The following is a 13,333-nucleotide window of genomic DNA, read 5'->3' on the forward strand; positions in this document are numbered from 1 at the left end:
TCAGTTAACTTGTCCGTTGCCAATAGTTTTTGACATGAAGTGTGATTGCTGTATGTCCTTCCACATTCACATATTACGTATACAAATGTAAATTTGGAAAAAAAATCTTTTCTTTAAAGCAACCAGATAGAAACAGATAGAAATATAAAGGGACCAGATAGAAATATAGAGGATGGTTGCTGTGTCCTAGAAATATGCAAATCAAGTTGGGAAGAAAAAAAAACTTAAGAGCAGCTCACCCTGAGGAATATGTGGCTGCTACTGAGACTAGCCACAAAAGAGTAGGGTAGTGGTGGCAAGCCTATGCCACAACAGGCTGTTTGTGTCCTTGAAAGCTCTAAAAGGCCCACCGTGGCTGCTCTAGGGGATCAGAGAGAGGGAGTCCCTTATGCAAAAGAGATTGAGTTCCCATTCAGATATGTATGGACAGTCTTCCTTACACTCAGCAAAAATGGAGGTTCAAGGGAGAGGAGCTGAAAGTGGTCTAATCAGGGAGTCTGGATTTTAAAGTTACCTTCAGAAAAGATAATGACTTTTGTTTTTATTACCTAAGAGCGAGGTACAGGAGAGAACGGTTCAGGAGACAGAAAACAATAATTATACATTTGTATGTGCATGGACTTAATATACATGGAGATTGATTAATTGCTGTGGATGGAGGGGTGGGGGTGTCCAGTGATGTAGAATGAGGGGCAGCTGTCGTAGAAAATTCCTACTCAGCCTCCAGAAGCCTAGGCCTTCAGGGTAGCTAGATCCTCATTCCAGGAAGTTTTGCCTCCAGTTGTCAAGACAGGTGGTTGATATCTGTGCCAGGATTGGGGTAGGACAGGCCATGCCTGCTGTGCATAAAGATCTGATGACTCGCCTGGGGTGTGAGCTTTTGGTAGTACTTTGCTGAGCAGTCTTCCCCTGCAAATTTCAATCCAGCCTCACGGCTGGCAACAAAATCTTCTTTATCTGTTTACTTTGGAAGATTAGAGCTGTGAGGTCTGCTATACCAGAATGGGTCTGATTTGCCCTGGGCTGAGTGATGGAAGGACTTGGGAGAAAATAGCCCAGTAGTGAGGCCAGTAATATGGGGAAAGGAGACAATCACATTTTATTTATGATCATTAAATGCCTGTTTTCTGCCCTTTAAACAGGTGATGGGCATGAAAATGTGGTTGAACTAATTTGTTGATTAGCTCTTCCGTGGTTGTTAGACTGCTTGAAATTCCAGACCCTACAGAGGTTCTCAGAGAAGAGACTAAAGTTCAGAACATATCAGAATCCCCAAGGGAACGCTTTCAAAGTGCAAAATTCCTGAGATTCTCATCCAAGAACTCCTTGAGGCCTGGGAGCCTGTTTTAATATCCCAGGTCAAACATTTTTCATGCAACTTTTTGTTTGTTAACGAGTAAAAAAATATTTTTTATCTTATAATCCTTGATGTGTATCTGAGATGAGATTTTCACAAAACTGTCTTTCTCCTTTCCAGGATATTTCTAGTCAAACTTACTAAATCAGTCTCATGACACATCAATGAGTCTCAGCCAACAGTTCCCAAATTTCAGTTTTGTGGAAGACTTTCTGGGACATGCCCAGTCATCTTTGCGTGTTTCAGTTTCCTATCATTCATTCATTCATTCCTTTTAGCAAATATTTATCAAGTGCCATTCTTGGGATTCGGAATAAAGCATTGAACATGAGCAAAAGACCCTGCTCTCATAGAATTTATATCCTGTACCTTATTCCCCAAGTTCCACTTTCAATTGTTTCTGTTTACTCCTTTCATCCTCAGGATTGAGCAAATCTTTCCTAGAAATAAGAGTTGTGAGGCAAAGGTTTACACTGGGGATTCCTGTTTCATTTTGCTATGTTTTGTTTTGTCTACCTAGCCAGAATACAGTCTCGTGTTTTCTCTTTATTGTTCGTGGGAAGAGGAAGGAGAACTCATTAGAAAGACAAACTCTGGATGTACTTCCCCAGAAAGGAAGTGTTGCTACTTAAAACAAGTCAGAAAAACTAATTGTGAGATAAACCCCTGAAGGAAGGAAGGAAGGAGGGGTAGCAGAGCCTCAGTGCCACGGTATTGAAGCCAGAAAAAGAACAATTTTAAAAGTCATAATTTGAGATATGGCTAGGATTACTCCAGATTTTCAATCTGAATGAGTTCTGAGAAATAAATAGGTGATCTAAGCTGAGTTACCTGTACTAGAAAGATCAAGCGCATAGAAAACTCCTACAAAGCACTCTTTTCAGAGGAGTTTGAGAGGCACAGGAGGTGATGGGTTACAGTGGTGGAAAGTTGGGTTTGCACCTGAAGAGCGAGTGGAAGCAGTGATGGGTGCAGGTGATCACCAGCGAGCTCTGCTATGGCCAGTTTTGGGCCTTTCCAGGCTCTGAAGTATCCCTTATCACCATCCGTGTTTTCGAAGACTGGAGTCCTCAGGCTTAACCATTATTTCCTTTGTATAGGGCTGGTGTGCAGCCTTGCTGGCTTCAGCAGAAGCTAGCAAAGGCCTCCGGATGTTCCTTTCCTCTCAGCAAGCAGACCAGGCAGCAGTGTAGTCAAGAATCCAGGAAACAGATGGCTGATGTTTTGAGAATTAAATATGGCAAGTAAAATTAGATTAAGCATGTCGCAGCCTAGATGCCAGCCACTAGAGCAGCTATTAAAGGCAAACTTCTGCCCCATCTGCTGGGGGAGCAGCCAGTTCCGGGCTGTTGCGCCCCCACCCAGGCCCCTAGGATGGAGGTTGTCCTGTGGTCAGCAGAGTGGAGCCCTAGGTAATTGGCTTTTACCTGAGGCTGTGCATGTCTGTGTTCCTTCCACTTGGTGGTAAACCCGTTGGAGCCTCTTAGCGTCAATATTTCATACCTTCTTTCTACCATTCATTCACGATCTGTGATTACTTTTTTCAAAGCAAATCAGATTTAATTCTCACCTTTTCTAAACTTGCAGAATAATCAGGTACCACTCAGAACACAGGAGAGCACAAATTTACTTAGCACGTGATGAAGCAGAAAGAAGGCCTGTTTTGAAGTCAGACCCGGGTTTGAGTTCCCACTCTGCCATGTACTGGTTGTATGACTTTGTCCCTTTTATCATTGTTGCGTCTTCTCTTTATTCCCCTCCCACCTTACACCTCCACCTCCCCCAAAGACAGGTGGTATACTAATAATAGAGGACATCACCATTATGCTCTATATCTTTGTCTTCAGCATCACCCATCTTATACCAAAGGTGTTGTGTCATTCCTTTGTAGGTACTGCACCCCCACCTGCAGTGTCCCCTGCTACCTGGGAAGTCATTATACTTCTACCTCTTGTGAGACTCTGCGCCCTCACCTTGGGGCAGGGGAGTTTGGAAACTCAAATTTGCCTTTTGCTTTGCCTTTTGCTGCTTTCACCTAGTAGTTTGATGAAGTTATTTAAATCCACTAAGATAATTTCCTCATCTGTAAAATGGAATATTAATGCTGTACTTAGTACACAAGTTGCTGCAGAGATTAACATCTGAGAGACTTTTTAGGGTTTTTAATAGATGGCAGTTTTAATTGGTTGGCCACATATTTATTTATTGTTCATCTTCTGTGTGGCCACTGGGCAGGATCTATGGCTTAGTCCAGCTCCAGCATTAGTGCATTAGTCAAGCACCCACAAAATGTAGAAAGTGGATTTAGAGGGCAACCTTGTCATTTTAAAAATGAGGAAACTGGTCCTAAGAGGCCATCAATCCTCCTAATCTTTAAAATAAGGCTGACGTTCATCTCTGGAGTGTCAGTCATTCCTTTGTAAATTATCACCTGGGCAGTTTCTAATGTTCAGTGCCAGGTCTGCCCCAGGCACTAAGCATTAGTAATTAATTGTTTGAGGGTTAGTCAGGCACACTAGGAATCAGCAGCACATTTACTGTGTGTGTAAAGGAATAAAAGGGATAATGTATTTAGCAAATATTTATTAAGTGCCTATTATGTGTCAGGCATTGTGTTAGGTGCTAGGTGTGCAAACTTGGCCATAGGACTTTGGTCCTAAGAATTCTTAAGAATTCCTAAGAATGCCTCTCTAAGCAAATGCCATTTAAGCTGAAATCTGAGGATGAATAGGAGTTGGGCAGGTGAAAACGGAAGTGGCAGTACAGTCGCTCCCAACTCTGGAGTGTTCTCTTACTTGCACAACTTTGTTGCTAGGTTTGCTGGTCTGTGCTTTCATCACTATGTCGAATTTTTCTCCTATCACTTTATCTGTTTCCTATTGCTCTTCAATGTGTTCCTGATTCCCCATGTCTTCCCAATAAAAGAGGAATACCAAATTTGTTGATTTATTTCATGTATCTCACCTGCTTTGCATTTCACAGCAAGCTTTCCTAGATTCCTTTCCCAGCCATCTTTAGTTTGCACTGTTGGTGCCCCATCCATAGCCCTTGAAGTTCATCATTCCTTTAATGTCAGGCTTTCTGTACATAAATATCACTCCATATTTGAGGGCTTTCTCTGGGCAGGGAAGGCTGGCGAGTTAATGTTCAGCACCCCACTGATGACTGCCAGCAAATGGTGGAGTCATAACCAGCACCCACGTCCTTGGGTGGGACAGCTCTGAGGCAGGTTCCAGATGGTTTCCTGGAGTTCCTAGAAAATTTGAACCCACTGCCCTTAATGATAATCTGCTCATTCACATACCCTGAGTTGGCTTCCTTCCCTTCCATATCTGTCTTCTCCATTTCTTCCTATACTTCCTGCCATTACTTCTCAAATAAACTAGTTGAATCAAACCTTTAATTTCTGCCTCTGAGGATCTCAAACTTAAGACTCTCAAACTTAGATAGGCTCATTCCTTGGATTTTTGCTCACTGGCGAAAATATAAAGCAGCATTGAAATGAAATGGTTTTCATAAAAGGAAAATATGCAGACTTAATGGGGGAAGGAGAGAAAGAAATAAGAAAGCGGGGAACCACTGCTGTGTTAGCTTTTTGTCCTTGTGACAAAATACTTGCAAAAAACAACTTATGGCAGGAAAAGGTTTATTTTGGTTCATGACTTCAGTCCACTTGACCGACTCCATTGTTTTAGGCCTGTGGCAAGGCAGAAATATCATGGCAGAGCAGAGCTGCTCATATCTTGGCACCCAGCAAGCAAGAGAATGAGAGAAAAAGTCCAAGAGGAAGAGGCTGGAGGAAAGAAAGAGTCCCCAAAGGTCCTGCCCCTATGACTCTCCATTTCTCCAGATCCCACTCCTGATATCCCATGCAGCTGTTAACTCAGAGGATTAATCCATTTGTGGGGTTAACACCCTCTTGATCTGATCATTTCCCAAAGCCTATCAGCCTATCAGTTTAGATCCCAGCTATAACAGCTGCGTTACTTAATCTTTCTTTGTACATCATTTAAAGTGCACATTGTACAACTATGCAAGATAAATCTGTTTATCCTTAGTGCTGCAGATGAAAAACAGGCCCAGAGAGATTGAGTAACTTGCCGAAGTTCGAAGACTTGGGGGCAGGCAGCATAGCTGAGATTCCTATGAAAGCTGAGCTTTTTCCTCAGTTCAGTAGTTTTGAGACTTGTTGAGGAGGCCCACACCTGGTATCAAGACAGCTTTGTGGATCATAGTAAATTTTCAACCTAGTATAGTCAAACTGACTAAAGGTTATTTTTGCCAGATCAATTACTAGAATCTCACCTACATATGTAAGAGGCAGCAGAAGTCAGAGAATTAAACTTAATGAGGAAAATTTGAGAAAAGCCTGTCTTTCACCTTCTTTTCTGATTTGGTGAGCAGGCAAGAACTTGTTTGAGAACCTTTGTCCTCCATCCACGTTGACTATGGAAGAACTTTGGCAGCAACAGACAAGTTGTCACACTGAGGAACCTTGGCGTAACCTCCAGCTAGCTACCTTCGCACATGTTCAGTAAATATATAAATGGATGACTGGATTAGACCTTGTGCTACTTCCTGGAAATACAAAGAATGTTTTAAAAAAATATATTACATTCTTGTTCCTAAGAATTTGTGGACTAGTGGAGGCCTAGAGAGATGGTCAAGGAAATAATGAGATCATAGGAGAAAAGTGACTTGTAATTGATGATATCATGGGAGACATTCTGTAGGAGCTGGGGCTTTAATAGCAATTTAAGTTAAATTGAAGAGCCGCCATGGGAAGGATGAAGCACAGAAGAGGCATTGAGATGTGACGCAAAATGACTCATTCTAAGAATTACAGGAAGCCTCAAATGGCTGGAAAACATTTCTAGATAAGGAGCCCAGAAAAAAATGAGTTGGGTCCTGGCATGAAAGCTTTGAACTTGATGCTAAGCAGTGCAGACTTCCGCTAAGTATTTAGGGGTTCCTTTGAAACGCTCTAATTGAAGGAAGGGTGTGACTGTCTCAGAAAGACTGTGGGAATATTCCTAGGGGCACCAGCTATGATGTTTGTCACTCTTCTGATGCTATGCATTATGTCCGCTGTCCCCTGCACAGTGCCTGATTCAATATAGATGGTGCATAGATACTGGTGTTTTTAAATTGGGTTGAAGCGAAAAGGATATCACTAGAATTAGAAGGTCACTGGAGGCAGAGACACCAGAAAGGCAGGTTCTGAATTCATCAACCACTCTAGTATTTCTTTGGTGCCTACCCATTTCCTTCTTGGCCATTTTATATTATCCTGATCTTGTGGGCTTTTTTGTATATTCACAGGTAAGAAGAGATGGGTCCTTGCTACTTCGAGATTGCTATCATAAAACTAAGAAAAATGGTCTTTCTGCATCCACCTTTCTATCCCTCCAGTCTGTTCTGAACACAATAGCCAGAGTGATCATTTTAAAACTTTACTGACATCCTGTCACTTTGCCCAGAATCCTCTAGTTGTTGAATTGAAAGCCAAAGCAAAGGCCTTACCATGACACAGAAAGCCTCAATGACACTGCAGTTCTTGCCTTCCTTGCTCCTCCCCTTGTGGTTCCTCCAAGCAGACATGTTGTGCCCCGCACCTAGAACACCCCTGTATATTCACAGCTTCCTCCCTCACTGGGTTCAAGCCTCTGCTTAGTGATCACTGTCTCAGTAAACCCTCCCTGACCACTCTTCAGACTTGGTTACCTAACTTGAACTCTCCATTCCCTCCTTTATCTTGCTGAATTTTTTGGAATAGTACTCATCCTTTTTACCAAGTCACACAATGTACCTGTTTTTCATGTGTGATTGTCTGTCCTCCCTCACTGGCATGTATACCCCATGAAGATAAAATACACGTCTGTCTTAATTTTGTTTGCTGCTCTTTCCTAAATACCTGAAACAATACTACCTGGCACTGGGGTAGGAGCTCAGTTCCTATCTGTGGAATTAAGAACTGACTGCATCCTTCTGCTACTGCTCTGTGAGGTGCATGGACTTCAGCGTGCTTTCTGTACTATACCTAAAAGAAGGTGCGGGGAGGTGCAAGTCCACCCTAGACAAAAACAAGGCCTTCCTTAAGTGACCCCAAAGTGTCACAGTATCTTGATGGGCTGGGAGCTTGCTCTGTGGCACTGTTAATGTCCCCACTCGCACTTGGCTGGCTGGTTTTGAAGAGAGGAATGATAGGAAAAGTATTCTTGGCATTCTTCTTGCTGCTAAGAAAATGAGGAACTCACTTCAGGATATGTAAACAGTGGTTTGGACAGAAAAGTAAATGTGAGGATGAGGAATTCAGTTAGGGTTAAATCCCCCTCTTAGCTAAATATTATGTATCCTTTACATGCTTGGAAAGATTCAGTAGACCTGACAGGGAAGATCAGTGATGGGAAATTTTTGACTCTTCGTAGGTGTTTCATGGGACTCCCTCCCGGATGAGCTGCTTCTGGGGATTTTTTCCTGTCTGTGCCTCCCTGAGCTGCTGAGAGTCTCTGGTGTCTGTAAGAGGTGGTACTGCCTCGCGTAAGTACTGTTCACCCCTTCGGCCATATATCTGGGAGGAAGGGAAAGGGAAGGTTGTGTATTCCTTGTAGACTGGTAAAAAAAGACATATATCTAGCACCCCCAAGCAAACTAGCCATTGTCCTTAATAAGTATCCTCATTTCAGAGCGAAAGAAAAGAGTCTCTTGGAGGTATAAAATCACCCCATTTCTGCAACCTCTTTGCCCCACATTCAGCTGAGCACCTGCTTACCGAGTGTGGAGTCTGGGCCTGTGCTCAGAGCAAAGGGAGTTCTGGACAGCTGTGAAAGGCTGCGTCCCACTGGGAGAGAATACAGGGCTCTGGCCTCAGACCCATGTGTGAGCCCGGCCTCTGCCACGTACGCTGTCCATGACCTGAGCGAGCTCTGTGACACTTCTGAGCCTCAGTGTCATTTGTGAACTGGGCATACAGTACCTTCAGTGCAGGGCGGTTACCAGGATGTAAAGATGCTGGTGCAGCGCCTGACTCACAGGTGTTTTTTGCTGATTTTGGTAGCACTTTTTAGGTGTGGGTGGTGAGCTGGGATGGTAGGCCTGAAGCAAGAAAATAATCTTTCTTTTTTTTGGTACTGAGGATTGGAACTCAGGGCCTGGGTTGTGCTAGGTAAACACTCTACCACTGTGCATAGCCCTCAGACTTTTTAAATTGGAACTTTTTGCCAGCTCCACCCCTCTCCAGCCCTACTCTACCCCCAGTCCTTTTTTAACCCCTGGTACTGAGGTACCAGGAATCGAACTCAGGACCTTGTGCTTGCCAGGCAGGTGCAGTGCCACTGAGCTACATCCCTGGCCCAGCACTGGTCAGTTTTTTGCTTTGTTTGGAGACCTGTCTTTCTGACTTCTCATTCCATGAGTCTAGATCTCCTTTTGAGACCTTTTGAGAATGAAGGAGCTCCTTGCCATTAAGGCTGTGTTAGACATAAGGCAGTGTAGGTATCTTCAGGAGTGGGCTGTTTGCCTAGAAGACAAAAGTTTGCACACCTGGGATGTGAGTGTTGGCTGAGTTTCATTTATTGCCACCCAAGAAACTCCAATTTTTTATTATCTTTTTTTTACCAGCTGTCCAATTGTCTACTCCTTGAAGAGTCTATTTAAGTTTTTTTAATTGTATGTATTACTTATATATAAGGTATATGTGATGTTTTGATGTACATACAGTGACAAAACATATTAACATACCCATCATTTCACATAGCTACTCTTTTTTGGTTAGAAAAACACCTAAAATATACTCTTTTAGCAAAAATCCCTGTACAGTGCAATATCGTTGACTAATAGTCCTCGTATAATGCATTAGATCTGAAAACATGTTAATCCTATGTATCTTCTGTTTTGTATCCTTTGACCTAATCTCCTCCACCAAGTCCATTAATTTTCATTTTATTTGCCATAAAAGTTATAACTGACATTTATTAAGCACTTACTATGTGCAGGGACTGTGTTATCAGTTCAATGTTCCATACAGTCTTCAGTGATAATATTTGTATTATCTCATTTTTATAGATGAAGATACTGTAGAGGCAAGTGGTAAAGCAGGAATCTAAGGCCTGGCCAACTCCACAGCTCAACCATAGCTAGTTATGTGTAGCTGAGGATTCAGATAGCTCCTGAGTACATCTTCCTGTGTATGCTAAAGATAGATATTTCAAAACTTTTCCCAGACTGTCCTAGAATGCTGGGTAAGCTGTTGTTTGCCTTTACAAGGATTAGGTCAGGCCTGAGATTTGAGATAATCAGAACTTGAGCTGGTATAATTTTCTCAGAAGTGGATCTTAGTCTGGGAAAGAAATTACAAAAATGCAGTCTCTTGAGGATGTTCTATGTACAGCCAACCTTTTTAGTAATGGAGGTCAAATCACTCACTGATAATTACTCTTTAACAAAATTATTTAAAACCCTGGTCACTTATTTTGAGCACTATTTAAAAAGGAAATTCTAGAACACCTAAATTTTAGAATTTTAGAAAATCCATCGTGTGCTTGTACTGCACATTTTCTTTTGTTCAACTGAATTCAGCTTTGGATATTAAAAATCCCTTACTGGGCCACTTTGTGCAATTTTAGAACTTCCCTTTTACCTTAGAAACACTGTCCATAATCTAATTATTTTTCCTTGTCCCTTTCACGTGAATACATGCACACTTACATACATGCACATGTACACAAATACATGCACATGCATGTATGTGATTTAAGCACAAGGATGTGATGATTTAAGGTACTACAAAGCAGAGCTGCACTCCTAGATGTCTATGACAGCTATATCCCATAATAGTACTACATTTTCTTCCTTCAGTTTTTTTTCCATTTTATTTTTAGTAATTGAGACCTGTCCGTGCTTAACGAAAATGGCAATTTTCGTTAATAATCCTAAATAGGATTATTTCAGGAAGTTTTGAACCTACTCACCTAGTAATAATCAGTTAAGCAATTTGAATAATCAATTTTAAACTTGTCATATTAAATCAAACATTAGGATTTAATTCTCCAGTTCTGGATCATTAGCAGTCCTAAATTTAGCATTGAACCATCTAAATTGGAAATATATAGAAAAATGGATGCTTATCCATGTTAGCTAGGCTACGGCAGTAGTAGGAGCATAGGTGATTGCATAGTCAACCTGAAAACGAAAGAATTTGCTTCCCTTAGAATTTGCTTTGGGGAGAATAAGCAGCTATGTCTTCCTTTTGAGTGAAGGCCTCCAGCATTCCCTGTGACTGACTTACCAAGTCAAGCCTCTCTTCTCTTCCAGGTTTGATGAGTCTCTTTGGCAGACCCTAGACCTCACAGGTAGAAATCTGCACCCGGATGTCACTGGTCGGTTGCTGTCTCGAGGAGTGGTTGCCTTCCGCTGCCCACGATCATTTATGGACCAGCCATTGGTTGAACATTTCAGGTACAAAAGGAAAACCCTTGGAAAAGACTTTATTTCAATCTTGAGGGAGAAACAGATCAAAACTCCTTTTATTCTTTATGTAGCCTTACAGTCTTAGACAGGTCATCTGTACAGTGTGAGGTGTTAATTGCATATTGTGCCCTGTGGCCCACAGGTTGAACATGGCACAGTTTTCAGTGCCGCTGTTGCCATTGTAGTTCAGGATTACTGTTGGGCTCTTCCCCAGATCAAAGATGTTCACAGGCTGGGCGTGTGGTTCAGTGAGAGAGCACTTGCCTGGCATGCATGAGGCTCTTAGTTCAAGCTCTAGCACTACCTCCCACCAGTGTTCTTTAGGTCCTTGGGTTAGGTCCCCAGCAAATGAGAATTGTGAATCCTACAAAGCAAAGCAGGCAGAACACTCATCAGCTGATGAGGGCTGCCTAGTTCTTTCCTTGCTGCCCATTTCTATTAAACAAAAAAGTGGGAGGTATATAGCTTGGGTTTTCTGTCCTATCATGGACAGAACTGCAACCTGAAAAAAAAGCCCTCTTTTTGTTTGTTTGATAGACTATTTTGAGACAGTGTTTCCTGATGGTGATAATTATGCAGTATTAAGGTTTAGTGGTACATCATGGTTGAGTGGAATAACTAAATATTGAAGAGAAAAACAACCTGAAGACAGCAGAGCTAAGCGTAAAATATCTCTGTCTCCTATAGGACTTTTTCTCTTCTTTCCATCATCAGAACCTCTTCCCCTGTTTTTGCATACTGCCAAGGCGGGTCCCTCTTAGTCTCCTTTACACATGTGATTTCTTTTGTTCACACCAACATCTGTTAACTCACTGCTTGTTGTTTTAATCCACACACTTCTTGGATGATCTGTGTCCTGTACACCCACCTTTATGCTCAGGACTCTCCAATCCTTATCTGTAGCTCAGTCTTCTCTTTCAAACTCACATTTCTAACTGCCTAAAAACTTTTACACCTGAATTTTGTCCAAGTACATCAGTGTTATATCTAAAATTAAACTTGGTTTTCCTTTAAAACTTGTTCCTCCACTCTCTCCCCATTTTGTCTCCACTGCTGCTCACCCACTCACTCTCAACAGAAACTAGGAGTCATTATAGGCTAAATCTCCTTGTATGTACATCCACCTCATTCTCATTAATTTTGTAACTGGCACTGTATTGACAGCAACATCTGTACTTGGCAAAAATGCTCTTGAATTTTAAAAACCATTGAGAATAGGAATGGAAATTAGCTAGTAGCAATTTATTTTATGACCAGAACTATGTTCAATATTTGGAATGTGTATTTAGGGTCTTATTTATGATTCGGCACTCATTTGGGAAGAAGTTGTAGTCAGATTTGATTTGGATACACTTGGGTGAGCCATCTTACAGAGCTTCTTTCTCCTCTTCTGTGCATAGCCCTTTCCGCGTACAGCACATGGACCTGTCGAACTCAGTTATAAATGTGTCTGCCCTCCATGGCATTCTGTCTCAGTGCTCCAAGCTGCAGAATCTAAGTCTGGAAGGCCTACAGCTTTCAGATCCCATTGTCAAGTGAGTAGCAGCCAGAGTATGTTACAAAGGCAGCTGTTACGTGTGTTAATTTTGTTCTGTGTGACTAGGGTACTATTCCATAGACAAAGAAAATATTTCATGCAGTGCTGCAGCTTCTGGGAAACTTTCCAGGATTTGAGGCACCAAAAGTTTGAATGGTACCTATATGCCAGGCCCTGTGCTAGGTGCTAGAGACAAAAAGATGAATAGTGAATGGTCTGTGCCTTATTTGTTGGTGAGGCGGATAATTATAGGCTGTGTGTTTGTCAAATGCAATAGTGACTAGGTGACAACACATGGAGAAGTCTAATTAAATTATGGAGGGTGGCATTCTCAGAGGAAGTGACTCATAAGCTGGGAATTAAAAATAGTGAGTTAGGAGATCGCTGAGTGATAGGTCAAGGAAGCAGCCTGGGTAAAGCTGTTTGTTTGGTTCCAAACTCTTAAGTAGCTAAAGTTGCTGGTGCATGGGACTCAGGGAAGGGAAGAAGAGAGTCAGGTGGGCAAGTATGCGGGGCTGTAAGAAGTCCAGATTCTGGTGGACTATGAGGGAAGCTGAAGAGAGTGGCTCTTGGAATAGATGAAACATGGCAAGGCCGAAATTTAGAAAATTAACTTGCTAGGCACCATCGGGGTGGAGGTAAGGGGACATGGAAGAAACTAGACTAGTTAGGACACCAGTGTGCTCATTCAGGTGAGTAAAGATGAAGCCTGATATAAGAATAGCACCTTTGTTGAGCACTTACTATGTGCCATACATTAAGTTCTTTAAATGTATTCTCATTTAATTCTGACAGCAACCCCTTTTTATAGATGTGGAAAGTGACACACAGAGTGGCTGAATAACTTGTCCAGAGTCACACAGTTAGTGGTTGGCCAAACCAAGATTTGCATGGCATTACAGTATGTTTCCAGAATTCCAGAATAATGGCTCTTAAACACTAAGTTTCCCTATGTAGGATATTTAGGAATA

At 42.0% G+C, this 13,333-nt stretch overlaps 1 protein-coding gene across 5 annotated transcripts in view; it reads left to right on the forward strand.

Moving 5' to 3' along the window:
• The window catches only part of Skp2 (S-phase kinase associated protein 2), a 55,076-nt gene that overhangs the window by 3,621 nt on the left and 38,122 nt on the right, over nucleotides 1-13,333 (forward strand). For all 5 annotated transcript variants that reach the window (XR_015442234.1, XM_021261499.2, XM_087189300.1 and 2 more), the window contains exons 3-5: nucleotides 7,786-7,897; nucleotides 10,670-10,813; nucleotides 12,226-12,360. Coding sequence is in view for 4 of the 5 variants with exons in the window: in XM_021261499.2 (XP_021117158.1) it covers nucleotides 7,786-7,897; nucleotides 10,670-10,813; nucleotides 12,226-12,360 (391 nt within the window). In the remaining variant the exon portion in view is untranslated. The remainder of the gene's footprint in view (nucleotides 1-7,785; nucleotides 7,898-10,669; nucleotides 10,814-12,225; nucleotides 12,361-13,333) is intronic.

The sequence above is a fragment of the Heterocephalus glaber genome, unplaced genomic scaffold, assembly GCF_053883595.1.
Source record: "Heterocephalus glaber isolate CG9 unplaced genomic scaffold, H.glaber_assembly_v1.0 deba00001538, whole genome shotgun sequence".
Lineage (NCBI taxonomy): Eukaryota > Metazoa > Chordata > Mammalia > Rodentia > Bathyergidae > Heterocephalus > Heterocephalus glaber.